At 40.1% G+C, this 27,842-nt stretch overlaps 1 protein-coding gene across 2 annotated transcripts in view; it reads left to right on the forward strand.

The window, feature by feature from the left end:
• Positions 1-10,528: 10,528 nt before the first annotated feature.
• FOCAD (focadhesin) overlaps positions 10,529-27,842 on the forward strand; it is a 116,258-nt gene continuing 98,944 nt past the window's right edge. Inside the window, exons 1-6 of one of the 2 annotated variants that reach the window (XM_068665959.1) lie at positions 10,529-10,674; positions 14,777-14,877; positions 15,314-15,402; positions 18,563-18,637; positions 20,206-20,360; positions 25,460-25,564. In XM_068665959.1, the coding sequence (XP_068522060.1) occupies positions 15,346-15,402; positions 18,563-18,637; positions 20,206-20,360; positions 25,460-25,564 (392 nt within the window). In that variant the 5' untranslated portion in view covers positions 10,529-10,674; positions 14,777-14,877; positions 15,314-15,345. The remainder of the gene's footprint in view (positions 10,675-14,776; positions 14,878-15,313; positions 15,403-18,562; positions 18,638-20,205; positions 20,361-25,459; positions 25,565-27,842) is intronic. The other variant, XM_068665960.1, reaches the window with a different exon arrangement.

Genomic DNA, 27,842 nt, shown 5'->3' on the forward strand with positions numbered 1-27,842 from the left:
CAAAAACAAAACAAAACAAAACAAAAAAAGTTTTCTAGTAGATCAAGCAATTAAAACCAGTGAGGACAAATGTTGGCCCTAAAAAAAAAAAAAAAAAAAAAAAAAAAAAAAGATTAAAAGAAATTATAATCAAAAGTTGCACAGAAGTAGCATGGGAGATCAGAGAGACCATAATTCACAGCTAGCTGAACAATAAGAAATGTTTGAGAACTGTGGAATGTTTGAGAAATGTGGAATTTGAAAGAACATTGCAAAGTTTGAGAGATATATTCCGCCTGTTTGCAGAGCTCTGGTCTTAGAAGCTAGATAGACACATATCAGAAATCTAAATAGAAATCATATGGATAAGAAATAGCTATTTCTACACATGATGAGGTTTTAAAGCAAGACTGCTCAACATATGGATGTTTGGGAGCCAGGTTGGGGACCAGCTAGTAATCAGAGCATTACACAAAAGCTGGACGTAATTTTTATGAAGGCACAGAGGGGAGCAAGGCAGAATTAAGATAGGGTGGAAATGCTTTGCCAGCTGCTAGAAGGGGACAGAGAGGAGCTGCAGCCTCTACATTCTTATTTGCCACACAGATTTCTGAAAGCCTTCCACATAAGCTCTGTGTGGTCCATTGAATTCAGCAGACCTTAGCACTAGAACAGCTGCACTCCGTTTACACTCCTCCTAATCGTAGGCACCCCTCAATGCACAATGAATTTCCTATCAGAAGACTTTCCATCACCATATGACTTTAATTTCAGATACTTTTCTATATATTTATAATTTCGGTTATAACTCGCCAGCTCTCCACAAGATACAAATGCAAAAGCATGCTGTCCTGATCGACTGCAATTTCCACCTATCAGTACTCCATTGCCTCTTTTTAACCTGTTCCTCATTTATCCGTTCCCTACAATGTATTTTAAACTGATCACAACTGTCAGTTTTATCCATGTCAAGGTGCAAGTACATACAAATGTGTGTGTGACACATGTATACTATTATCATTACAAATAGAGAGAGCAATGGTTTTCTAGGGCATCACTGATCACTATTTACTTGCATCCCTCTGTGAATAGAAATATTTGAGAGAAAACAGGGTAAAAAGGAACATCACTAACTGTGAAAATGGATGCCACAAAGCACACAAGTCTTTTGGGGAGTAGTTGGATTATAAATAATCTGCTTTTAGAGTCTAGAAAGGGGAGACAAATTCCAGAATTTTATTGCACTAAAGGTCTCTGTTCGGTGGGAATAAGTTTCAGAGACACTTTGTAGGGCCAACAAAAGATGGAAAGTTTGGGTACAAGCAGTGTTTAAACTACTATAATGGATCTCAGTGGAAACACTGGAAATAGTTTCAATACGAGTGATTGAGTTAATAATTAAAGAAAATCTTGAAGGTTCAAGATTGCTGTCTCAAACAGAGACAGAGGAACTGGTAACTCCAATAAGCCCAGAAAATGTAAGCCGTCAGAAACATTGCTCTAAAAGCTCCCTGAAAAATGTAACTTACAGTAAAAAAAGAAAAAAAAATATTGACAACCAAGTAAAAGAAGTATAAAAATTCACTCATGCCATTAGTCTTCCCTTACACTGCTTGTGCCTGTCATATCATTACCATTGTTTGTGTAGAAAGAAATAGAAGTATTCACAGAATTTGCCAAGAAAGGCTCACACCATCTCTTAGTTTTCATCTTTGTATTGATAATTCAGGTGAAATCCAGTGGATTTTAATGGGAACATTAAAATTAAACTCTTGCTTAAGACTAAGGAGACCTTAATCCCCTAATTGATCCATGCTTCCTTGTGCACCATAGGCACCACCTGCATTGTCTGTCCTCTTCTTTCTTGTTTCCTGACTCTGGCTGCAGGGAAGCAGAGAAGCAGTGACTCTGCACAGAACCCAAGAAGTCTGTATCTCAAGATCTATCTCACAGTTCTGCCCTACATATAAAACCTGACCCAGAGGTTTGTCCTCATCACAGGAATTCTAAGTATTGCCATTCATCCCAACTCAGAAGCTACCCATAAAACTAATCCAGTTGCAGAGCTTTTTGAGCACAGAAACAAAAGTCATTATTTACATATTTTGTTAAATAAGCCTTTTTTTCTCAAAATTCAGTGCTTCACCTTCACGCTTGGTTGCAGAGATAACTAGACTCTGCTGCTGTTGGGTAAGAATCACAGAGTGTTATTCTGATAACTGAAATGGCTGTGGTGGCTGATACAATACAGTCCTCTTTTCTGAAATTTCTGTGCATTTGCAATTGGCAGAATTGTATAGGCATATGGCTCTGAAGTAAGCTGTCCATGAAATTAAGGTTACCAGGACACTACCAGGACTTAGGCAAGTGGATGATGAAGCCAGTAATTTTAATCTCATGCAGCCTGAAATGTGATAAAGTAAAAACAACAAAAACAACAACAACAACCAATCAAACAAACAAAAGAAAGGTTTTGTTTGTTTGTTTGTTTCAAGTAGGCACTTTTATGTTTAAAAGGCATAAATCAATCTAAATCACATCCTTAACAGCATTCCTTCTCAGGTCTTCCTCTGCTGCATTGTATATGTGAAAGAAGAAAACGGTTTATTGTTTTGACATCACTTGTACCCCAGTCTTATGTCTTGGTATGCTACAGCTGGCAATCTTTCATCGCGGTTGCGGAACGGGGATTAGAATATATAGACTGTATTTCCACAGAAGACGGGAACACCTTGCTGATCAAAGTGTTCCCATAACATGAAATATGTTTACAAAATTACAGCTTAAGGGGACTTCAGAAACTTAGGGGAATGTAAAAGTTGGCAGGGAGGATATCAAGAATTTGCAGAAATATCTTCAAAACACTTGGCTGTTTAGAGATGTTACATGCTTTTGAAAGTCACTGCTCAGATTTCAATTTCCCACTTGCATTCTTGTGTCCAAATGAAGATACTTCAGAATTATTAATAGTCAACAAATGAGCATCCAGATGACATGCTATCTTGTCACTTTGATCAACCCGTGTTACAAAAACAACACTGAGGTTTTAATTTCATGTTTGTGTAAGTATGCACATGGAACACCAATTCTTACTTCAAAGTACTATTCTAGTTTTCTGGAAAGACACTAAATGTTTTTTCTAAAAGTCAGCTCCAACAAATCATTGTTAAGGATGTAGTTGAGCTTACCTGAATCACTCTTGCCAATGTTAAGCAGTATTCTCCCGAGTGTCAACCCCTGGTCTACACCACTGCAAACTGGCCTCCAACTAGTCTTTCAAAAGGTCACAAACCTTTGAGCTTAGCAGTTCAGCCAGCTTTCAGTACGCCTCAGTCTCTACTTATCTGGTCCATAATCTCCAGTTTGTGAGAATGTTATGAGAGTCAGGCATTGGAAGGGGGTGCACAGGGAGGTGGTGGTATCACCATCCCTGGGGGTGTTCAAGGAAAGGTTGGACGTGGTGCTTAGGGACATGGTTTAGTGGGTGACATTGCTGGTAGGGGGATGGTTGGACCAGATGATCTTGGAGGTCTTTTCCAACCCTACTGATTCTGTGATTCTACTGAAGACATTTATTGAAGTTAGTAGTGGGATAGCCCATGCAAGTTTGATTGAAAAAGGAATTCAGAATTAGGATATTTTAAATGTAGTTTACAAGATGGCAAGTGCATTTCCTTGGGGCCAAACTCTCTGTAGATTCCACCATACACTGCAAACAGTAACACTGGAGGCAAATTAGAGTTTTTAAAGGATAAGAGACCACAAAATGCAGAAAGGAAATATGTAAAGTGAAAACTACACAGTATTAAAAGCTTCTTGGATTCCTTTTGTTTTAGCCACAGTCATGTCTCACCCACTTAAATCTACCTGCAATTGTCATTCTTATGTGCTCAAAACCAAAACCAGATTAATAAATCAGTAAATGTTTAAATTCTAGGAGATTGCTCAGCCAGATAAACGACTTAGCAATGCTCAGGCATGCTACTCAAATATAAGGGCAAGGGCAAGTAATACTGGTGGAGTAGATAGAAAATTTCACCATGCAACCTTGTAGCAGGTGTCAGGGCCTCTCCCTTTCCTTGGGGAAGAAGACACATAAGAACTGGATCTTTAATATACTAAATTATAGACATACTCTGTAGTGGTAGGTCAGGTGTAGATGCTCATTCACTCAACTCCCGAACAATATCAAATGATGACAGGATTCATGAAGAAAAATTCCCAGTGCACGTGAAACTAAGAAGTATCACATCTTTGCCAACAAGACCTTGAAATATGCCCCTACGCATAAGCATAACTGCCTTGCAGGTTTATTAGATGTTTTTGGAGCAACTAACCAAAAGCAAGGGATGAAATATGTAATTCAGCATTCATTTTATAGGCATATCTGAACTAAAATCTACAAATATATGTATTACAATTCACATTATGTAAGCATGAGAACTAAATCCAGTAGAAGTACCAGATGATAAAAGGCAATTTAGGTTATATTTGTTTTCTTTTTTTTGTTGTTGTTTTTTTGTTTTGTTGTTTGTTTGTTTGTTTGTTATTTTTTTAGAGAAAATCTTGACATATTTAGGATTTAATACCCCAAATCTTGGCACTCTCAGCCAGTCACTACAATCAATGGGAAACTGAAATGCTTCAGTGTTAGAGATTAGCCTCTGCCCAGAATTATTGTCAAACTTTCTACATCACTCTTCAACAAAACAAGAGACAGATGATTATATGTATACAAGCTCTTTTGCAGGTCTTGATTGCACTACCACAAAGACAATTTTTATCGGTGTAACTTTAAGGTTCTGGAAGGCATTTCAAACCTAATCTTGTGAGCTAAAGAGCACTCCCTGGCAGGTGTTAAGCACTTTCAACTCTCATTAATCTCAACAGGCTGGAGGATGGACACAAATTAGGAACTTCCAGTTCAATTCTACCCTCATTCTACATGCTGAATTTTCATCTAAGTCCATGGAAGCTGTGTGTGTGTGTTGTGATGGCCCTTCGTAACTGAGTACAGTTTGCAGTAAAAACAGCTGCATCTAAAAGTTTAATGTGTTTTAAATCAGCCTTATTCTTAGTATTAGCTGATTGGGCCCATTTGCTAAAACTGTATTTTATCACCAGGCCTAAAAGATTTTAAATAAATAAATTTTAATAATAGCAAGCTTTGCTGGTATTGATTTCTAAGCTTTCTAAACTGGGACTTTCCTTACTCTTTTTTTTTTTTTTTTTTTTTTTTTGAAAGACAGAATTATTTTCTTGCATATATGAAATGTGATACAAGAAATGAGGGGCCATTATCAGTGTTGTGACTGTATGATTTTCATTTGGATAATATCCTTCACTGGGAGATCTCACAGCACATTAAAAAAGCTGCCAAGAGAACCTTCTGGCAGATCTTGAGGGGTGCTGCTGGCACATCACCCCTCATGGTATGACTGTCCCCTGATAAAACGACTCAGAAAATCATAGAAAAAGTGTAACTGAAGCCAAGGACTCCTGTGCACTTTCTCTCCCTGGAACAGAACTCCCAGGCCAGTGAACAGGGCAGTTTTCATGGATTCACTGACTTTCACGACATCTCTTGTCTCAGGAACTGAAGGGTGGCAATCCTGTTTGGGAGCCAAATCCAACCTGAGCTGTATTTTAACTGTTTTTTGTATAACAGATAGGCCACATTAAGACTGTCAGGAAACAATGTTGGCAACACCTCCCAGAGGCGTCAAATTTCTTTCAAATCTGACTAGCAAATGCAGATTTGGCAGCATAGTCTGCAGTGGGTATAAGCAGCTTTGAATCAAACCCAATTATAACTCTGGCACGGATGCTGCTCTAGTGACTCCCAAGTATTTCTTTTATCTTATTAGAAGACCTTGGACGCTAAGGATGCCACTGAAAGGAACTACAGAAAATATATCTCAGTTTAAAGCCAGGCTCCAGAAGACATGAAAGTTGGAAGACAATCAAAAAAATCAAATCAAATAAAAATCACTATTCATGAATTTAAGCATGTCCATTAAAGGATCTTCTGCTTTGTTTCTTCTTCTGAGATCCAAGCATAGAAAAAAAAAAAAAAAAGAAAAAAAAAAGTATTAAAATAGATAGAGACTATAGGACAGTAAATGGCTCCGTATGGATTAGATAGATCCCTTTTGTCTCAAGCCAGAAATGACTCGATGGAGATACCAAAAGCCCTTTGCTAGAGTGTTTGGGTTATGTATGTTCTTACATTTAATACCGTGATTCATCAATGTCCTCAGTTAACTTACAGGAAACTCAGGATTTTGAAACAGTGCTGGGAATTAGGCAACTGAGTTAATGAATCCAGAGAATGAATGTGATATTATTGATATCATGAACCAAGCATGAAGCCACTCTGGTGATCTGCTTCTCAAAGATAGGTGCTTCTCAGTATAAACAGAACTAGACCTTTCAGCACCAAAAAATAAATCAAAAAGATATTTACTCCTTTTCTCTTCAGAGATATATTTGCAATTTTCATCTAATTGAAAACCATTTTGGCCAGTGCTCATTTGGGCAATAGCAGATGTTTATTTAGTACTGTACTGAGACCAAGTGTCTCCTCTCTTGGGAATAAAACAGCTGAAACATGGACAGAGAAGTTTCCTTCATTAATATGCTGCTGAGATACAATTTACCAGTCTAGGCAAGCTCTGCAAGGTGGCAGATTCAAAAACAGAAAAGCTGGTTACTCAAAAGGCTACATAGCAACACCAACAAAAAATAATCTTTATAGTTGTAAGTAAAATAAATAGGAAGCAAAGCAACAGAAGATCACACCAAATACATCTGCAATCCCATTGCAAGACTGGATCCTACTGCAGTTGGGACTCACCCTCTGTCTGCCCCAGCAGCATGTAAGGCAAGGACCTGATGAGATGTATTGGGAGCACTGCAGAAGACTGAATCTGAAGAGTTAGTGACCTTGAAGAGGCCACGTCTGCTCTACTGGGCCTTATATTTTGGGTTGAAGAAGGTGGCATATTGCTATACATTCTGTTACTTACAACGTTGTTGGGAAAGGTGATGGGTATGTGACAGGTGTTACCTGCTCATGGCAGGGGGGTTGGATTTAGATGATCTTTAAGATCCCTTCCAATCCTAACCATTCTGCGATTCTTCATGAATTCAGGGGTGGAATGCAGTGATCCTGACCAGAAACCACTGTACATTGGTGAGCCACATAACATCTGGCTTCAGGAGGTGCAGACCTGTGCTGTGCTGCACGTTCAACATGGCCTTTAGGCCCGCCTTGTGCTGCACAGGTCCCCTGGCCAAAGGACAACCTCAGCCAGCCCATTGTACCAGAGAAGTCTTCAGGCAGCTCCCAGTTGGTACCAGCAATTGTCTCCTGCATGGCCTTGCCCTTACCTCAAACACAGCAGAAAGTTCTCATGCAAACAATTGTTTTGAACATAGCTGTTTTCTTGAAAGAGTACTATATAATAGCTTCAACAACCAAAAAGGAGGAACCCCTCTCCACAGATGAGATCTGTGCAGTGCCCTGCAGGAAAATCCATCTTAAGTCCGAATCTGCATGAATGCAGAATTTCTATCGTCTGAAGGGATGTGAGATTTACTTCCTATCTGTATTACTCCTTTTATTCTGTTATTATAACAACTATTTTATTAAGCTGTTGTTGCTGTTCCATACGGACAGGCAAAAAGAGCCCCACACTGTCTCTGCCTCCCATTTGGCTCCCCATGCAGTGGCAGCAAACGTGAGTGCCCTACTCACAGTCTCTGCTACAGGGAAAATGCTTGGCAATGCAACCCTTTCACCGAGACAAACTTACTGTGATGGAGCAAACCTACACTAAAATTCCCACAACTTAATCTGGTCAACAAGTGAAGGCCTAAAATCCTTCAAGAAAGTCAAGTCCATTATGCTTTTTTCCTGTTTTTAAGGAAAACTAGCCATGTCCAAAATTATTACTTGGTCCACTGTACAGGCTTTTCACTCTCTGTTCAGATTTTATTTCTCAAGCCTGACTAAATAATAAAGACTTCCTGAATACACAACACCTTGAATGTTGTACATCCATTTATACTTACTTACAAAACACCATTAAATGTGATTTTTAAACATATTTAAGATTCAGTGATTTCATAGACCAATTTAACTGGCTTTGGGGCTGGTTGTCATTTATACTACTGGCACAACAGAGTACTAGAAGGCATAAATCAGGGCCATGAATGTCCAACCACGATATGAGAACAAACAGAGAAAATGAGAACTGAAGCATCACACATTCTAAGCAAACAGAACAATGATGAACCAACTGGTCAATGGTGAGATGCTCTCCGCACAAGGCAGAAAGGGGAAAATGGGAAGAGGAGACTGAACAATTTTTGATTCATGCCATTGTTAATGGTTACCTGGAGACAGACTGAAATTTACCCCCTGCGAAAGGGCCTACACAACCTTTCAGGTGATCTTGGGGTACGACAGTTTCAGTAGCAAGGTGAGTTGCGAGCCCATTGTGGGCTCAGTACACCAAGCCCAAAGCCACACTACAAATAATTGCACACATCTTTTGCAAAAAAAAAAAAAAAAAATTACTGTGAAGTCATGTAGACAAAACAAAAGTCTACACGATCTAAGGCATCTGACTGATCTTTGTTGTGTGTGTACATATGTAGGCAGCACAGGAAAATATAGTTTTGTCCTCTGGGTGACATATGGGCTTTTTCTAGGTTCTGAAGCATCAGTATGTGCATTCCCACTAGTTCTGTAGGACAGGATCTTTGGGATCCTGGAAAACTGTGTATTGCTTTTATTGGTGAACCTGGTCTCAATAAATTAAAATTCTAAGCAATGCCCATCAAAGCAACTGCTTAAAAATAGAACAGACTTATTTACATTTACTTTTGTTTCATATTTGTTGGCATTTCACTACCTTCAACTCAAACCAATTTGCAGTACGTACCCTTGAGTTACTTTGCAGAATAATCTAGCCCTTTCCAAAATAACTTTTCTCAAAGCATTTGTGATTTTTGCTTTTTCTTATAACTCCAGATAAAGTAGTTTTGATGTTATTAATGACATGTCTTGCAGAAGTTTCCTGTTGCTCCCATGTTGAGGAATAAAGTGCTCTTGTGTGTTTAAATAGTTTAATTGAGAATACAACCCCTCAGCTGTCTTAGCTGTGAGGAGCTTTCAACCTGTTAGTAACACTGGGGTTTCCAAAATGCATCACAGCAGAGCTTAAACTAAGCCATCCTTCTCTCTGAGGTCTGGAAGGGCCTGTAAATGAGAGAGGTGTGTAACATGCAGCAAACAGGAAATCATGTTTTCTTCCTGTCCAGTATCTTCCTGATTTCTGTATAGCATGCTGGTCACTGTACCTCTCAAACCATTTAGAAGGTTGAAGAGACTCACTCTGCAGTAATTTCAGATCGGATAAAGATGTTAATTTCCATGTTCAGAGAATGTATCACAAACTCCCTTATCCATTTCAACCCGAGAGGTATCGTTTCTGTGTAAGTCTTTGGAGTTAAGCCTGTGTTTAACTTTGGATAGATGGGGCACCAACCTACCAGAAGACTGGTAGGATTCACACTCCCTGGTAGATCCAAGACCAGCAGAATTCAGGAACTCACACCACCACAACCCTCACAAAAACCTGGACCCACAGTGCCCGTGTGGGCCAGTGCCTGGGCCTGGGACCGAGCTCTGTGGACACAGCTCCCTGGGGAAGCTCCCTGGGGAAACCATCTTGCCCCTGAGGTGCCACCACCATGGGTAGCTGTGGGGCATTGTGGCGGTCAGGTGTTGTGGTGGTGAGAAGTCGTGGCTGCTTGGCACCGTCCCACTACGACATTTCTTCTCAGAAAGAGCCGTCGGGCATTGGAAGGGGTTGCCCAGGGAAGTGGTGGAGTCACCGTCCCTGGGGGTGTTCATTGAAAGGTTGGACCTGGTGCTTAGGGACACGGTTTAGTGGGTGACATTGCTGGTAGGGGGATGGTTGGACAGGATGATCTTGGAGGTCTTCCCAACCCTACCGATTCTGTGACAGCACTGTGTGAAAACAAGACAGCTTTACCCAACCGCGAGCAGTGCCGGGCCGTGCCTGCACAGGGCGCGGAGCTGCCCTAGGACAGCCGCCCATCCAGGCACCCACAGCCCCGATCCTCCCCGTGGGGAGCCCCACGCCCCGAGCCGCCCCGAGCCGCCCCGAGCCGCCCCTCGGGGCCCCGACCTCCCTCCCCTAAGGCGGGGCGGGCGCCACCCCGAGCCGGGGCGCAGGCGCCGGCCTCCGCGCAGCCGCCCTCGGCCGCCGGGGCTGCCCCCGCCGCACGCTGCCGGGCCCCGCCGCCGGGAGCTGGCCGGGACCGGGCACCGGGCACCGGGCACCGGGGCCAGGTGAGGCGGGGTGGGGCGGGGTGGGGGAGCGGAGCGGGGGGGCGCCGGGGCGCTGCGGGCACGGCCGCGGGCCATGCGCGGAGCCGTGTGGGCTGCCGCCCTTACTCAGCGCTTTGCGGTGGCAGAGGCTCCCCCGCGGTGTACGCGTGCTGTGGACGTGGCACGTGTGAGCCCTTAAAAACAAGCGAAACGCACTAAATGTGGTGTGAGTGACCGCGTTCTGCGTTTTGTTGTGTAGTTTTAGCTTAACTTGCGGTAAGGACTTCTACCAAACCGGTATGGGCCAGATCTGAAGGAGCGATGCCAAGGTAACCCTGCTCTGGCTCGGCTGCGTTAGGGTTTTCGTACTGATGATGCTGGGGACCCTGGAGCCGGACCTGGTGATCCTTGTGGGTTCCCTCCAACTCGGGTATTCAGTGATTCTCTGTTAGGAAAACAAAGCAGGAGTCCCTTTGCCTATACATGTATTTTTTTTTTCTTCCATTAGTTCATTTCTGTGTGTGTGTGTCTGTGTGTTGAGTGTTTTCTCTGGCTGATGGTGCAAAGTGCCTCTTCAGCAATGCTGGTAGGAAAAATACAACTTAGGCCAAACAAACAGAAAAAAAAAAAAAACACCTCAGGACAAGCAAAATGTAATTAGTTACGATTTAGCAAGGTAGGCTGCCGACCTGCCCAGGGAAAGTTTGGGGGATACTTATGGCCACTGTATCCCACCCAGCTGAGACCAGCTGTTTTGGCATGGTCCTGTGCAGCATGTTAGGAGAGGGTTGCTCTAGCAATCTGCAAGGTAGTTAATCCCTTTCGTAGCATTCCTGTATTATTATTATTCCTTTTCTTTTTTTTCCCTGGAGACAGGGAAATGAGAAAGATCTGCTTGCCTTTAACCTGTTCTAGAAATGGACGGATTTGTTTCATGGTGTCGATGCTTCCTTTGCAAGGGTTGTGTTTTGTATAATGCTAACAATCTGTGTCAGCTGTAACGTGGGAAAAACAATGCTACAGGAGTTGTTAATGTTAAAAGAGATTCTGCTAGTTTTTTGTATGTTTGTTTGTTTGTTTTTGAGAAGCAGCATTGACCCAAACATTGTAGGCTGGGGTAAAAGTTATAAGTGCTTTTCAGGGCTGTTTCTGATAGGCCGTAGAGACTCCTGTCAACTGTCGTGAGCCTGGCCCTCCTTATTTTTGTGGTAGAAGCCTGATAAAAATAGGAAACACTTCTTTGCTTTTCCCCTTGTTGGGATTTTTGTGTGGCAGTCATGCCATTCATGGGAGAGGAAAGAGTTGCAAGAAGAACTGATACTTAGTCCTGTCTATAAAAGTGGCTTGGCCTGCTGGCAAGACTGGGCAGTAACCATTTTTCCCCAAAAGTGAGGAAGCAGTTGCTCAGATTTTTTAAATTAATAGCCAGTGCTCAGCAAATTAAGAGTATGGAAACTGAAGAATGGAAGAAACCTTACCTTCTTGCTTTACTCCTTTATTTTCACAGCATCTGTCTTGATCTAATCTTGATAGCCCTTACATCTTCAGTGCCAAAAAGCAAGGCATTAGCTTAAGAAAAAAAGGCTTTTCAGCAGTAGTGGAGGTGATTTTCTGCTTATTTTTAATTAACTCTAGGTTTAGGTAGTGCTGACGTTGCTTTTTTTGTCATGGATAGAAGTGTCTGCAGCAAGATTTTGGCTGCCTTTAGCTCTTCAGTTACTGTCTACAGCAGCTGTACTTCTCCTAAATGTGTTCTTCTTTTTATCTTGTTATATCATCACTCTCAGAATGCATAAATTATTTTGTGACATTACTATGAAGGTTTCCTTGTAACGGGAAAACAGGAAACAATACTTGGAGAATAAAAGTCATGCTGGGAAGGTGTGCCTGATTCAAGAGCATACTTAGGAGTTCCTAACCATTTTCTGATTGAAGTCTTGAACTGCTAAGTCTGGTTAACTACCAAATGCTAACAAATATATATAATAAAAATGCCTCTCTTCCAAAGCTTTCAAAGGGTAGTAGCCACTACTTTTTGACTGGGTCATACTTCCTTATGATTTTCCTTTTTGGATCATTTCTAAATTTACTAAAAAGGTTAACCTGTCAACTTCTTGCCTCTTGTCAAAAGGGTGAGATGTCAGTGACACTAAGACAACACTGCAGGTGATCATCTTCCATCATCTATGTATATGGGGGTGCAAAGTCAGGAGAAGGAGATTAGGTGTTCCAGGTAATGCACAGCAAGAATAAAGGCTTCTTTTTGTGGAGGTGAATTCACTGTGAAATCATATGCATAGGTTAGTTGGACTGTAAAATAGCACTTTGTATATATGCTATACTTGGGTGAAGTGATAGCATGCAAGTAACAGCCCGGTTACAAAGAGAAATTCTAAGTATGTATGGGAGATGAAAAACTTTCTGTATTTTGTGCCTGTGCAAAATAAAATTAATAATAACAATAATGAAAATAATAATAAAAAAAAACGCTTGGGGAATAAAATAAAGCAATTTGTTAAAAATAAGCTTTATTATGTGGTTTTTGTTCACGCTACTTGAACTACTTAAATGTTACAGACTTCATATATTTTATGATTTCTAATTCTCTGGGTGGTTTCTTAAAAAAAACAAAGGCCTTCCGCTTAGTATTAAGCCTGTAAGCAATTCCATGCCTGCTCAACAGTGTCTTTCAGAGTGGACAGATGTGCTTTGTTGTATGGTGATGTTACTGTGATGCTTGAAGTTCTCTTTGTAGTTGATGGTGATAGCAGTAGATTTCTAGCTTGTCAGGTCTCTAAATACTATGTGTCTCTAATATGCCCTTCAAAAATGCCATTAAGAGTTGGATGTGCTGGATTCCTGCATTTTACACAAGGTTTTAAATTGCATTGCTGTCTAAGTTTTGCAATAGTGTGCAGGGTGGCATCTTTATTTTTGATTCATCAGTTTCCCATTTACAAAATTCTGATCAGAAACTGTGCAAATAATTGTTCAACTGGGGATGTGACTTTTTTCCTCTTTTTACATTGAGATTGCATTTCCTTGTGCTACCTGTAGCTGTAAATGGCTAGAGCCAGCAACTGACCAAGGGAAAGTAGGACATTTTGATGATCCTAAAAGAGCTGGTCGAGGCCCTTGTGAAGTTTCTCTTCTTAATCTTTAAAATTAAAGGAGCGGAGGTTAGGGGAGGTCTGCAACTTGGAGAACTGTGGCCGTGTCAGCCTCACTTCAGTCTACGGGAAAATCACCCAGTGTGCTCCTGAAACACATTTTTGGGGATGTGGAGGAGGATCCAGGGAATCATAGTCTAGTCAGCATCACTTCAGTCCCTGGGAATGTTAGGTGGTTAACTGGCTAGGCAGCCGGGCCCCAGGGGTGCAAAGCGCAGCAGGCTGTCAGCGATGCTGCCCTGAAGGATCAGGGGGGCCCAGTACTGCTGACCATCCCCACTCACAGTCTGGGCGAGGGGGTGGAGTGCACTCCATGGATCTTTGGCGGACATCAAGTTGCAGGGAGTATTGAAAGCACTGGTGAGCAGGCTGTTTTGGGGAAGGACCTGGATGGTTTGGAGAAGTGGGCTGGCAGGAGCATTCATCAGTTCAGCATGGTGCAGTACAGGGGCTTGCATCTGGATTGGAGCAATCCCACGCACTGACACAGGCAGTGGGTGACTGTTGAGGAAGCAGGTCTACAGAAAAGGCCCTGGGGCAGTCGGTCCTAGCAGATGCCAGCTTGAACATGAGTCAGCAGTGCAGCGTGGCAGCAAGGAGGGCTGGCCTCATCTCGGAGTGTGTTAGTAAGAATGCAACATCTGTGACCATGATTATTCCTCTCTGTCAGGTACTGGTGAGACAGCGTTGTGAGTGCTATATCCAGATTTATGTGCCACAGCACAAGAAGGACACTGGGCTACGTCCAGTAGAGGTCATCAAGATGGTCAGGGAGCTGTAGCACAAGGCATACAAGGGGAGGCTAAAACAGCTGAACCCTTTCAGCTTAACTTCGGATGTTTTTTCTTTAGCTGCTTAAACGCCAAGAATTTTATATTCGTTGAGGTGGTAAATATTATTTTTCAGTATTTTTTGCTGTGAATGGAATTTGTTGTGGCACATCATGTGTTTGCATGCTTGCAGATTGTTTGATACAGTCTTTCGGAAAATTGGTGGCCACATTTTTAATGCATTGCACCAATAGCATGTCTTGAAATTGGAATATAGTGCATGCGTATTTTGTCTTGGTTCTTATTGCAAAGCATTAAAATTAGTTTTATAGCAAGTGCTAGGTTTTTGTATTTTTTTTTTTAAAGAAAGCCATTCAAAGTTATTGAAGGTGTGTTTACAACAAACTGAAATATTTTAATGTTTCCAATTTTTCATCAATGTCAATGGTGTGCAACAAGGTAAACTGAGTTCTGATTTCTCTCCAATTTAGGTACGTGTGTGCTTGCAGGTATCTGCGTACTCCAACTTGGAAAGTTTTTTTTTGTCAAGTCTTCCAGCCCATAACTACAGTTACTATTTAAAGTCTTACAGGTGGTTTTTTTTTGTTCGTTTACTTCTGTTTTTACATAAAATACTTGAAAAATATACGGAGTTTTTTGCATTTTAAATCATATTAGAAACAGAACACTCCTGAGCTGTCCCGTTATGAAGTCAATGAAGTTAATGCCCTTGAGGGCATTCTTAAGTGTATGCTCTCAGAGTACACATGTGAAACTGTGGAACCATGTGGAACTGCGTATTTGCTCCATCTTTAAGAAATATTGATCACCCATTCTTCACATGAGAGCACTAAGTATTCAGCATTTCTTGGGTTTAAGGCCTTAAAGCAATGTAATGTGATATACTTAGGGGGAAGAAAAAGATGTAATGCTTACACCTGCTGTTACGTGTAAACAAAAACCTAAGCAAATTTTCTGGCAAATAGCAAACGTAGTCCCAAACATATTTTTTTTAATCTCTGTTGCAGAGTATGATTTAGTGTCACATGACAGAGCCAAAATGTCAGACGACATCAAGAAGAGGTTTGAATTTCCTAATACAGTTATTCAGTCACAGGTAATTTTTATTTTTTTTAAACATTAAATAAATGGAATTGTCTGCAGAAACCTTTGTTTCATGTCCTGCTGCCTGGCTCTAAAAAGGTGGTAAGAATGAGTTTTTAGCTGCAAGGCCAGAAAACCGTAAAAGTAGGTTATTCTCAGGTGTCCTGGGTGTCTCAGCCTGGAGCAGAGAAGGCTCTGGGAAGACTTTACTAGTGGCCTTCCAGTACCTAAAGGGTGCTTACAGGAAGGCTGGGGAGGGACTCTTTGTCAGGGAGTGGAGTGATAGGACAAGGGGAATGGTTTTAAACTAAAAGAGGGGAGATTTAGATTAGAGTTTATGAGGAAATTCTTCACTCACAGCATAAGACACAGGAACTGGTTCCCCATAGAAGATGTGGATGTCCCATCCCTGGAGGTGTTCAAGACCAAGGTGGTTGAGGCCCTGGGCAACCTTATCCAGAGGGTGACATCCCTGCCCATGGCAGGGAGGTTGGAACTAGATGGTGTTTAAGGTCCCTTCCAACCCAAACTGTTCTGTAATTGTATGACATATTTTTCTCCTTTCTGATGAGAACTGATGTTGAATTACTGCAGTCTTGTCTGTCCTCAATAACTGCAGTTTCTCTGTCATCAGCAGACCAAAATGCCATTATTTTCAGGTCTGTCTGTTGGCTTCTGACCATATTCACCTGTAACTTTCTAATTTAAATCAAGTGTTTACCATAGTATTTTTGGTGGGCAGCAAGGAAGAAAGTAGTAAGTTTTGTTATTAGGTCTATTACTTAATAGATCTATTACGTCTATTTTTTTAATAGACCTTTACAGTTTTAGTCATTTCTCATTTCAGTATTTAAAATGCTTCCCTTTAACTATAGGATCAGAGCTAGCTTCCCCCATTTTCTGCTTCTTCCTATTTTGAATTCAGGGTTAAATTTGCAGCCAATTATTTGATGGATTTAGTTGTGAATTCAGTCTGGGCAACATGGTTCCTCTGCCCTTTCAGTTTAGCTGAGGTTGCATTGATTTACAGTGATTGAGTTTGAAAGAGAGACAAAGAAGTCCACTTGCAAACAGATTGGCAATTAAGTGAAGAAGGTATGTTCCTGAAAGCTAGAGTTCATCTTTAGTCTAGCAAAGTGTCTTGTACTGCAGATGAGTTCATGTTGTCTAGCCTTGGTGAGCAGGACTCAGTATCTTTTAACCAGTTTTCAGAACTTCCTTTGGTGTAAGTATTACTGATATTTCTTGTAGTTTTTTGTTTTTTTCATTGCTGTCTCTTGTCTCTCTTCTCTGATGTCTCTTGGTTTATTACTACAGCTGTTTGTCATGAAGGAGTCTGTGATGTGCTTTGGTCTTTTCTCTAGCTTCCACTTCTATTCTCTGACTGCTCAAAAGCACACCATAATCTTCCAGCTGTCATCAGACATTTGCTCTGCAAAGCATGTAACCTGTACAGACAAAAGATCAGCAAAGGGATGGACTTGAGCAGTTTCCTGGGACACAAACTTTTACTGATAAATCAAGTTCCTGGATGTAATGGCTAATCTGTGTTCTGACTTTTCTGTATAGCTTACTCCAGAAGACTCTATTAATAACTTTTTTTTTTCCCCAGTGTAATTAAATTCTTTTTAAGGATGCAGGTGTGAATTCATTTTTCGAAGTTCCTTATGAGCAGGAGAATTAAAAATAATAGATTTGCTTTTTAAGTTCTCTAAGAAAAGATCTAATCTACCTGGGGAGCGTGTTGTTGCTTTTGCAATCAGATAGCTGTAGCAAAACAAAGATCTGACTTTGTCCCCCTTACTCATTTCGTTTCCACAACAGTAAGAGTCTTGGATAATGAAAAGAAAAAAAAAAATTTATATTCAAATATATCAGAGTACATATCAAAACCTTTGAAAGGCACAGTCTTTGTAGTCTAGGAAGGCTTGTAGTGACATTGTTCCTGGAAATGTGATCTGCTCTCTTGGAGTTTGTCATGTCAGGCTAGCAGCTAGCATCTAAAGGAGGTGTAAATATATCCTGAAAGGAGAAGAAACCTGGAATCATTTAAAATATTTGTTTGTCTTTCTGTACACTAGTGAAACAGAAATGTTACTGGTGGTTTGTTTTTTTTGTTTTTTCATCTTGGCTTCCTAGTTTACATTTTTTCCAAAAGTAAATACCAGTGCTTGCTACAGGAGAGCAGATGCAGCTGTTATTCTGGGTACATTGATAATCTGCAACATTTTTATTTGCTTACTATGAAAATATATCTTTCTGCCTGTCTCAGAAAAGTTTGTCTGTGTAGCTGTATCAATCATTATGAAGCAAGACAGAATAAAGCATTAGAGAGAAAACAAAAGTCCAAACACCCTGAAGCATTTGAAATTTATTTAAGGTTTAAGTCTATATTTACATTTTAAAGGCAGTTTGAATAAATCAGGTATTTCTTCTGTTGAAATAGAATGAGAAATTTATTTTCTTACTGCTCAAATGAACAAACGTACTGTTGTTAGAATTGAAGCCCTGGTCTCAAGAACATTTTCCTGGAGAAACTTGAAAATTTAAATGAGGCTTGTTCATGATTTCTTTACCACAGAATAGCTTTATGAGGAATACAGTTAAATCCAAATGTCTTGTTTAAACTAAATGAAACATTTCTGGCGGTAGTTGTGCTGTTGGGTATGTAAAGGGCTTAAGTTATAAGGCTACGTTCATCATCAGTGTTTTGTTGAACCTGTGCCACAGAACTTTGCATGAGTGTTTTACATGTGTTCTCTTGTTTCCAATGCCCTGTATAGTAAAGGATATACAAATGGTCAGTGCTGTGGAGTACACCGAGATCTGTGCAGTGGTGTAGCTGTACATGTCTGTTACAGTTGATGCGTTAAAATACCTGCAATTCCTGAGTATGTGCCTAATACTAATCTTGTAAAAGGTTCTGTATAAAGAGGCCCTTGTCTCTGTGTGGGATCCTATGGAAGTTTGTTTCCCTTCTGTTGCAGGGTAATGGTAAAAAAATATGCCAGTATTAGGGGGTTATTTAACTCTAAGATGTATTTCATCTTCCATACTAGTATAAGTATGGTATTTCAAATCATGATCATAGGCAACAGAAGTATAAATTCTTCCTACTAGTGGGGTGAAAAATGATGTTTCATCCGTGTTTGTGTTTTACTTACCTGTTTTAGGCTGTGGGTCATCTGATTGCTGCAGTACTGAAAGAAAATGTTTCTTCAGGGAAAATCAAGCAGGCATCTCAGCAGGTATGTGCCATTCTTCCACTTCTTTATCTTCTGTCCATGGGTGCTTACATTTTTCTGCGGATTTCTATTCTGTAATTTCAAGAAACCATAATTGAAGTATGTTGGCAGTACATGTCTGGGCGTACAGGTGGTGGCGAAGTCTTCTGGATCAGAAGGCAGAAGCCTTAATTTTGCTGACTAGCAACATTTAGGTATGCTCAACTGAAGTGAGTTTTGTTTAAGTTTATTTACTTTACCAGAAGTGAATTGTCACATGGGGAGATAATGCCTTTTGAGTAAAAAAAAAAAAAATATATATATATATATATTATATAAAAATATATATATATATATAAAATCCCTATTCTGATGCAAAATAAAAAATATATATATATATTTATTTTATTTATTTTTTTTTTGCATCAGAATAGGGATTTCAGAAAGCATATCCTTTTGCATGCCTGTATCGGTGTTTTCTTTCCTATTACCTAAGTAAAGCTCACCTTTCTTTGAGAGAACATGGTGAGTCTGTCTTGTTAAGTGAGAGAAATGTGAAATGCTGGTGACACAGCAGTATAGGAGAGTATTAGGAGTCTTAGATAAGATTTCCTCCATTTGTCCTCTCCAGAAGCTGATTTGTACAGAAATGAGCAGGAAAAAAGCCTGTGGAGTTTTCCTTCTAGTCTGATCTATTAACAACACCCCCTAGGCCCAAAACCAAGCCTAAAAGGAGCTTCGTTATGATGTGAAGGAGTTTTTGAGGTGCATAGTTTCTCCAGCAGTAGCTCCTACAAATTCCTGAGCATTGTCATGTTCCTAAGTGACATTATGGCTTGAGCTAAAAGCTGACTCTTCCCCTCTGCTGTCCCTTGAGGTTACTGAACTGAAACATAGCAACACATTCTAAAACAGTAAGAAATAGAAGATGGTTCCTCTTAATATTACATGCTCTTTTTTTTTTTTTTTTTAGAAAGATTTTGCAGTATTCAGTTGATTAAAAATGTTTGTTTTCCTTGCTTCTCCATTTGGAAACCAAAAAGTCAGTAAACCAACTCATAAATGAAAATTTATCATTAAAACAGACAGTGGGTTTAGTGGATATTGCCAAATCTTTGTCCCTACTAGCAAATGGAGAGAACTGGAGGTTTCACTTGGTGAATAAAGGCGACTTACCTCTATAGCTGTTTGCATGCCTGCCTCTAGTTGTTTGCACTACACCCTGTTATAGACACTGCTTGGCGTAGCAGTTCCTGAGATGTCTCTAACTAGAAGTTAATTTTTTCAAGGAAAGTAAAATTGATGCTAGCTTACCTGCACAGCTGAAAAATTCTTCCACCTTATTCTTTTTTTTTTTTTTTTTTGAGACAGTCCTGCCCATACTGAGAATACAGGTAGTTTTGGATAGGAAACATCGGAACTGTCCAGGGGATGCCCTTTTCAGGTGAAGAATCTGTATCCCAGCTTCTCTTTGTGATCTCGAAGACTTCAGGGGAAGCTGTTGAGCAGGTTTTTACTTAAAAGTGTGTTTGAAATGAAAAGAGAAATCAGTGTCAGCCTTTTTATTGCTCATCTCATACTTCTGATTTCAGACTCCTGCTCTGAACTTGCTCTGGGAGAAGTGCTGCAGTGAGAATGTTGCTGTGAGAACAGCCTGCTCCGAGGGCTTGGTGGCACTTGTTGCAGAGAACCATGCTGAGCTTGAGTATATTCTTCATGGAGCTCTCAACCTAATTCCCTCAGCGAGGTAGTGTTCGTTTACTTGATTTTGTGCCTTTTGTCAACTTGTTGTCAGTCTGTGCTTTTTCCTTGAAAATCCCGTGGAAGAGGAGTGGCTCTGTTAATGACTGTATTTTCAAAAAGGGTGTGGCACTGAGGGCTGACTGTGCCCTGCCCTTCTGTATTGCTCTCATCTTAGCAGTGGCTGTGTGGGTTTGACTCTGAAGGAAGAATTTGTAGTCTATCCTGTGCATGTGAGTGGAAACTGGTGGAACTTTAGGCTAATGCTTTGAACTTGAAACTGGAGAACCTCAGAAGTCATGGCATTGGCTGGTTTGTCGTGTGTACCATGGGGAGAAAAATGGCAGTAACTTGCATAATGATAAGAGGTGAGGGAATAACTTCCTAATCAGCCTGTTCAAATAACTGATTATTCGCATGGAACTGCAATTAGGTTCTGGGTAGGAATTACGGATGATGGCTTTTGTTTCCATGTCCACTAAAGAATAAATCACTTTACCTAACTCTGCAGCTATTTCCTCTTACAAAACTCTGCAAATATAATGCCTACATCTCACATGTAGTTCTGAGGTAGATGGCCTATCCAACATACCGGGAGAATGCAGCCCGAATGCAGGGGTTAAAAGGAACTGTGTGTTAAACTTAGAAATGGAAAGTCAAGTAATGTTAGGGAAAGTGTTTTCACTCAACTTTCCCAACTTTATAAAGTTGACTTTGGGCTATCTTAGTGTCTCTTCTGACTTTTGGAAGATAACTGGATTTCTGCCCTAAGCCTTCTTGTCCTCTTCCTAGAAAATGCTAGTGTCATTTTTAGCCAAAGCTTCTAACTGGTGCTACACCTATGATGCATTATGCACAGAGGTTGCAGAAACCATGTTATTCAAGATAAGTTTTTCACTCCTTCTAGACTCAGAGAATCAGCTCTAGGCTGAGATTTCTCTTGATTAGTTTGAGCCAAAGGTGAGTTTAAACATGAGTAAATTGCAGTGAAATTCTGAAGAAATCGCGTGTTTAGGGAAAAAAAAAAAGATTCTTTCTGTCCTTGTGACTTAATGTTTGAAGTTGGATTACTCCTAGGATCTTGCTGTGGTGATACTGACTGTGCTGAGTTTACAGTAATTGGTTAGGGATTCCTAGGAAAGGTTTTGTAAGTACATTTTTATAATATGAGTAATTTCTGTAAACCACTGTCCTCCAGCGGACCTTCAGTTTGGGGTCAAGGGAGTAATCTGCACTGTTAACAAAGAAGCAAAAGCACCTGTGCTATAGACTGTGAGAATCTGAGCGCTGTGACATAATGAAACTCTTCCTTCAATTTAGCTGTGGCTTGTGGACTAAAAATGTTAAAATCCTGATCCACAAACAGTTGTTGCAGTATCAGCAGTACATGGGGAAGTTACATGTTAATACCATTTTTACATAAGGAAAAACATGAGTGTAAATTAGGATATTTTAGTCTGACCTAACCTTAAAAATAAAAGTAGAGTTCAAATGTTAAAAGAGCTTGGCTCTGCCCCACCTCCACACCATTCTTATTTTTTTCCATGTGATAAACCAACTTAAATGGTTAGTTGCTATGGTAAGTGCTGGTAGATTACCTATGAACCCTTTATATGTATATTTTTGGTATTTCTTTCCTCAAGCTACCACAGTTCAAACCACATCCACCATGGACTTCAAAGCAGGGTTTATCACAAAGTCTTTGCAATGTCTGCAACCTCAGTAAGTTATTAAACTGATGGTTTGTGCTTGGTTCATTTTGGTACTGATGCATTTTATTCTCTTGACTGTTTTAGAGTCTTAGTCTGCTCTTCCTCCTTCTTATTCCCAGCCAAACTTTCATCCAGGTTTGCTCTGGGGCTTTGCACTGCTCTGTGCACAGTGTCTTTAAAAGAACATGTATATGAGATTAGCAGCCAGCAGAAAGGCACGTGCAACTGCCGAGCACCTGTCAGTGCTGGATGGAGTTACGTAAATGTTTTATTGGCAAAGACTGTTGACGTGTTCTTTCTTCCTTTCCTTATGTTATGGAGAATTTAGCAGGGGCTTAGTATAAATGGTGGTTTTTGTTTGGTCAGGTGTATCAAATTCTGAATGCTAGGAAAGGCATTTGTGCTGTCAGAGGCACACATCCAGTGCTTGTCTGTGTTAACTTTTTATGTGGTGCACACTATCATACAAATGATAGATATCAACTATTATACAAATGAGAAGCTATTCTATGGTGCATTGTTGTACCTGTCGGTTAGACTCAATATGCAGTTTCCTCTGATGCCTTTAAAATCTAAACCTGATGGAATGTTGTGTGTGTGTATATGTATATGCATGCAGACTTTTCTGTGTATATACACATACATCAAATACAGAAATATGTATGCATAAGTGAGTTTATACATACATGCATGATTTCACTTTGTTTTTCACACTGATCTCTGGCTTCCTGTGCTTTGATTCAGCAAAACGGCTGTCCTCTGCTCGCACGAATCATCACAGTCCTTTCTGTTGTAGCAGAGGGGAAAACTGTGGCCTGTATTCAATTACAGATGATTATAAAAAATCAAGTCATTCTACTAGAAACCTGTGAAATAATGGATTATTGCAATCTTTAAGAAATAGTCAGAAGGATTTTTGTGTATATATGTTTTTTGAATGTTCTTGTCACCTGAGCATGTATGCTCCTAGGAAAATTCTTGCAATATGTCATGCCATTGTGCTGTTTGAGCTCAGGAGTGGCATGCAAAGCCTAAAGCAGGCGTTTGTGGTCTCCCCACCCCACCCTCCATCAGGGAATTCAAGCCAGCAGTACTGGAATACCAGAACAGTCAAGCCTGTTTTCTTACTGCTCTTACATTTTCCGTGCTGAATAGTTACTCTGTTGGAGCTGGGGGACATGCCAGCAGATTTTCTTTTAAATGGCTCAGAGATTGTCGTTCTCTTTCTCCCTGTTGCTGTCCAAAAGATGCCTCTTCCTCCTCCCCTCCGTGTGTTGGGCTGGGTGCGCTGGGACCTGGAGGCCAGCTCCGCTCCTTTCTCTTGGTTGCTTGGCAACAGATTTCTGCATAACCTCATATTTTCGTCTATGGTTGGATTGCAGTGTTTCAAGAGGCAGGTGTCATGGCAGCCAGTAATTTTAATGCTTACTGGCACATTTTGTAACTGATCCATTTTCGGAAGAAAGAAAGAAAACAGGAGCACGTTCTGTCTGTTTTGATTGGGGTCAGCGTTTTCCAGCACTATTGGCAAGGGTATGAAAGGCACAGAAGAGTGCATATACGTCTTTGTGTCTGGAATATGAATCTAAACTTTTATTGGTGGGATATCTACTGTGGGAATCTCCAGATGTTCCCTATTGTACCTTACCAACTTATGGAGGAGTCTGTCTGCAGGTGGTGTTAAATTCAGTAAAGATTTGGCAGTTAGAAGTGATATTTGCCCATTTCCTTTGATGTGAATTTTTGGTGTTGATTTTATAATCATACGATCCTTTGCATTTTCAGTTTTTTGAATCTTCAGTAAAGTATTTGTAAATATCAAACCTTGGCATTTGTTTGTGATTACATGTTGTTAACCCATGTTTTTGAGATGATGATGGTCCAGCCAGTGTGTGCAAACTCCGGTCTTTTAACAGTGGTCATATGAAGTCTCAGTGGTCTTTGATGTAAATTCCTTATTTGTTCAGATTTTTTTGATATCGCTCCAAAGTCTGAATGTATGCAGATCAATCCATAATTTAGGGAGGATTTATGGAGCGCACTGCATCCCGTGCCAAACAGTTAATGTTACTGTAGCTCAGTTTGTTCATCTGTTACATGAGAGTGATGGTTTCTGTCTGTCCTGCCAGAGGCTTGCATGAATTCTGCAAAACTTCTTGTTTCCAGCTGGCCATTCAGTGTTATACTCATTGATGGAGTTACAGATAAATCTGTTTTTTTCCTGCTAGGAAGTAAAGAGGGGAAATAGTAAATCAAACCAAAAAAAACCTCCAGCTTTCAGTTCTCCTTTCCTCCTGTATTTTGCCGTATATGATAGAACCAACTGTTCATCTTTGTCAGGTGGTGATCGTTTATAGTAGTATATTGTGTTAGCTCTTCCTGTTCGTTTTGCTTCCACTAAAAGGAGGAATAAACATGTTTTAGTGATATGAGTAGTGATCTATCTAATAGATTTTTAAGGAATGGTGTTTTAACTGCATAGCATTTTCTAGATGAACAGTCCAAGAATCAGTTATGACTTTTTTCCTCTCTGTCTACATTTTCATCTTATAATAAGTGATTTGTTATAGAATCCATTCTATTTTCTCAAACAGGGATTGGTTTGGATTGATGTGGTATGGCTTGAAAGGTGTGGAACACTTGATTATGAAAAAGAAAACAAAATTCTGAAGATTGTTCTCACAAGCTCAGCCAAACTATACCAACCTCTAGAATTGTTAAGGTCCTTACTGCACGTTCAGGAGAGCTTTTATTCCCCCTTGTGTGGACTTTATTACCTTCATTAACATTTTCCTTGGAAAATGGGGAAAATCTTATCAAACTTGCAGAAATACTTACTGTGTTTTCACCAGAAATGTACTTAACATAGACGGAGGGAGATAAAATTGTTGTACATAATATTTTCTTGAGATCTAAAGTCAGCATAAACTAGATATCTCAAGTGGTTTTTATGAGAATGTAAATTTCAGTGTAGGGTATTTGGGTGATTTCTCTTGTGGTCAGAGGCATGGTGGAAATTTCTGTGCTCCATGCTGAATATCTGCCTATGTACTTGTATTCAGAGAATAGCTGTTTTTTTAGTTTTAACATGTTAAAAGTACCAATGTCCATGAAGCTGGGGACAGCACATGTGGTTGTCAGATTGGCTGGAAATAAACCATCAAAGGTGTTAATTGGTGCATTAATTCTTTTCTCTGCTATTTTGTTCACTTTGTGAAAAAGATAATAAAGATGTGTGGATACACAACTTGCCCCAAATTGTGTAGACAGGTGTGAGGAGGTCCATAAGGACAATTCAGGGCTTCTTGACTGTCAGTTGTATTCTTCCTTTTACAGAAGGATCAACTAACTTGGATCCATACCTGAGAGTAATTTATTTCTTTTTTGTCAACAGGAACGTGCATGGTTTAGTAAAAACTGTTTGGAAATTACTACAGATTCAAGCTGTACAACGGGGAAGAGAAGGAGATGAGGCCGTTCAGAAGCTGTATGGAATCAGGTTAGTTTCACATTGGTTTATTTAGGTGCCTAACAACTTTTTGTTTGATTTCCAGAAGCAAACCCCACAAATGTTAATACTGGAATTCAGTCCTTTTACTTGTGTATTTATCTTGGTAATTTTGATCCTGCTAACCAGTTCTGAACAAATTTGATAGAGTAGTGGGTATATAAGAAGTAAAGTATTACATATTTCTTGGATGAGTCGCAGAACTGGTGACTGGGTAGAACTCAACCTATCTGACAAAAAGGCTTCGTTTTTGAGCTCAGCCTTTATAACCTTCATGAATGCTTAGCTGTGGGGGAAAATATTCAAAGTTCACACCTGTAGAAAAACTCAATGACATAAAGCGGTCATGTCTTGCAAAAAAAAGTTATTGATAATTAACAGTCCTCATGATACAAATCATTAATACAATTCTATTATTAATGGAATAATTTGTCACAGCCGTCAGTGCACATCCTTAACCCATATTGTAAAAATCCTTAATACACAGAGAACCAGAGTTATTTCAGTAGTCTATTCATTCCTTTGGGTGAGCAGCAACAAATGAGACGGTTTTACCATTAAGGGGGAAGGCTTCCATGAAACAAGTAAGTTTATGAGAATATCTGATGGTCATGGTGTAGTTGTCTGAGGTGATTCTTTGCTGCTTTTTTTAACCCGGCTCTGGAATTCCTTTAAGGTCTTAGGCATAGCTGAGTGTCTTGTTAGGATAAATATGGAGTATATCTGAGCTTTTTTTTTTTTCACAAAATATTGAAACAAAACATGCTTTAGTTAAAAGTTCTGTGTGAACTCATCGCCTCCAAGGAACTCATGAATAACTTAGAACAGCATATTCTTTATTTCCATGAACAAGCAATGCACCCTTGCGGCAAAGAAGGCTTATAGCAGCCTGGGACACATAAGGAAGAGGGTTACCAGCAGGCTGACAGAAGTGATCCTTCCCTCTGCTCAACCATGGTGAAGGACATCTGAGTGCTGGGTCTACTGTTCACTTGTCAGCAGACAAAAAGATAGAGACTTATTGGAGATAGTCCAAAAAAGGACCACGAAGGTGCATCTTTCATATAAGGAGGGGCTGAGAGAACTGGGACTGTTCAGTCTGGAGAAGAGAAGGCTCAAGGGGACTTTATCCATGTGTATAAATACCTGATAGAAGGGAACAAAGAAGAGTTACCTAGACAGCCCAGGATAAGAGGCAATCTGCACAAATCATAACAGAGGTGTTTCCTTATGAAGTCAGGAAAATACTGTTGGTTTTTGGGTTTTTTTGACCCTGCAAGTGATCAAGCACTGGAGCAGGTTGCTTAGGAGCATGTGGAGCCTCTGTTCTTAGAGATGATCAAAGTTCTGGGTTCTGGGAAGCCTTCTCTAGATGACTGTGCCTTTGCAGATGGGTTGGCTAGATAATCTCAGGATGTCCCTTCTAACTTAAACAGTTCACTGATTCTGTGATACTTGGTTGAAAGTTTTAAGGAGTTCGATAGTAGAGAGATAAGACAACCACCAGAAGCTCAAGAGGGGCAATGGCAACAGGAAGGCTGTATGAGAAGAAGAACAAATAAATATTGGGACTTCTGCATACTTCGTAGCTTGGTGGTTGCCAATGGTCCTTTTATGTTAGGTAGACTGGGGTCCACTTTCCTCTACCTATTTTTCCAGCTTTGTTTCTGCTATCAAAGTGAGGTTACTAACTGCTTCTACTGTTAAAGTGGTTGCCATGTAAAAATAAATGATTTCAAAATGCATTGAGAGCTACTAATAAAAAGCAGCTTGTCGTGCAGTAGCAGTCTTCCTGAGGGGACATCTTGGAGATTTCATCCAGCTCTAGAGAAACCATGAGTCAGTGCAGATATTAACAGCTACTTTTGTGTCTTCTTCATCTGGAGAAGATCCAAGCTCTTGGTCATGAATGCCTTTCAAATTTTATTTTATTCAGGGAACAGATACAATAGCATGTTGTAGCTGTAATGCTTTACGAGTATAAAACGCACTGTTAGGCAGAGGAGAATCATGTCTTATCCTCACTATTTCATTTTGCTTAGGTAAAGTGGAAGACACTTTTGGAGAGCTGGATATTCAGGATGGGCATTCCTGAACTCCTGTGTGTCTTTGTTTTTCTGGTTACATCAGTTCTTTATACGAAGTTCATACTTCTAAAGAACAAATTTCATTGAAAAAGCAGGTAATGAAGGCTAGTGAGATGAAAGTCTTTTGAAAACTTTTTCTTCTGTAGTAAATAAACTTTTTTTTTTTTTTTATGTCTCATGGC

This window comes from Anas acuta, chromosome Z, assembly GCF_963932015.1.
Source record: "Anas acuta chromosome Z, bAnaAcu1.1, whole genome shotgun sequence".
NCBI classification, from domain to species: domain Eukaryota; kingdom Metazoa; phylum Chordata; class Aves; order Anseriformes; family Anatidae; genus Anas; species Anas acuta.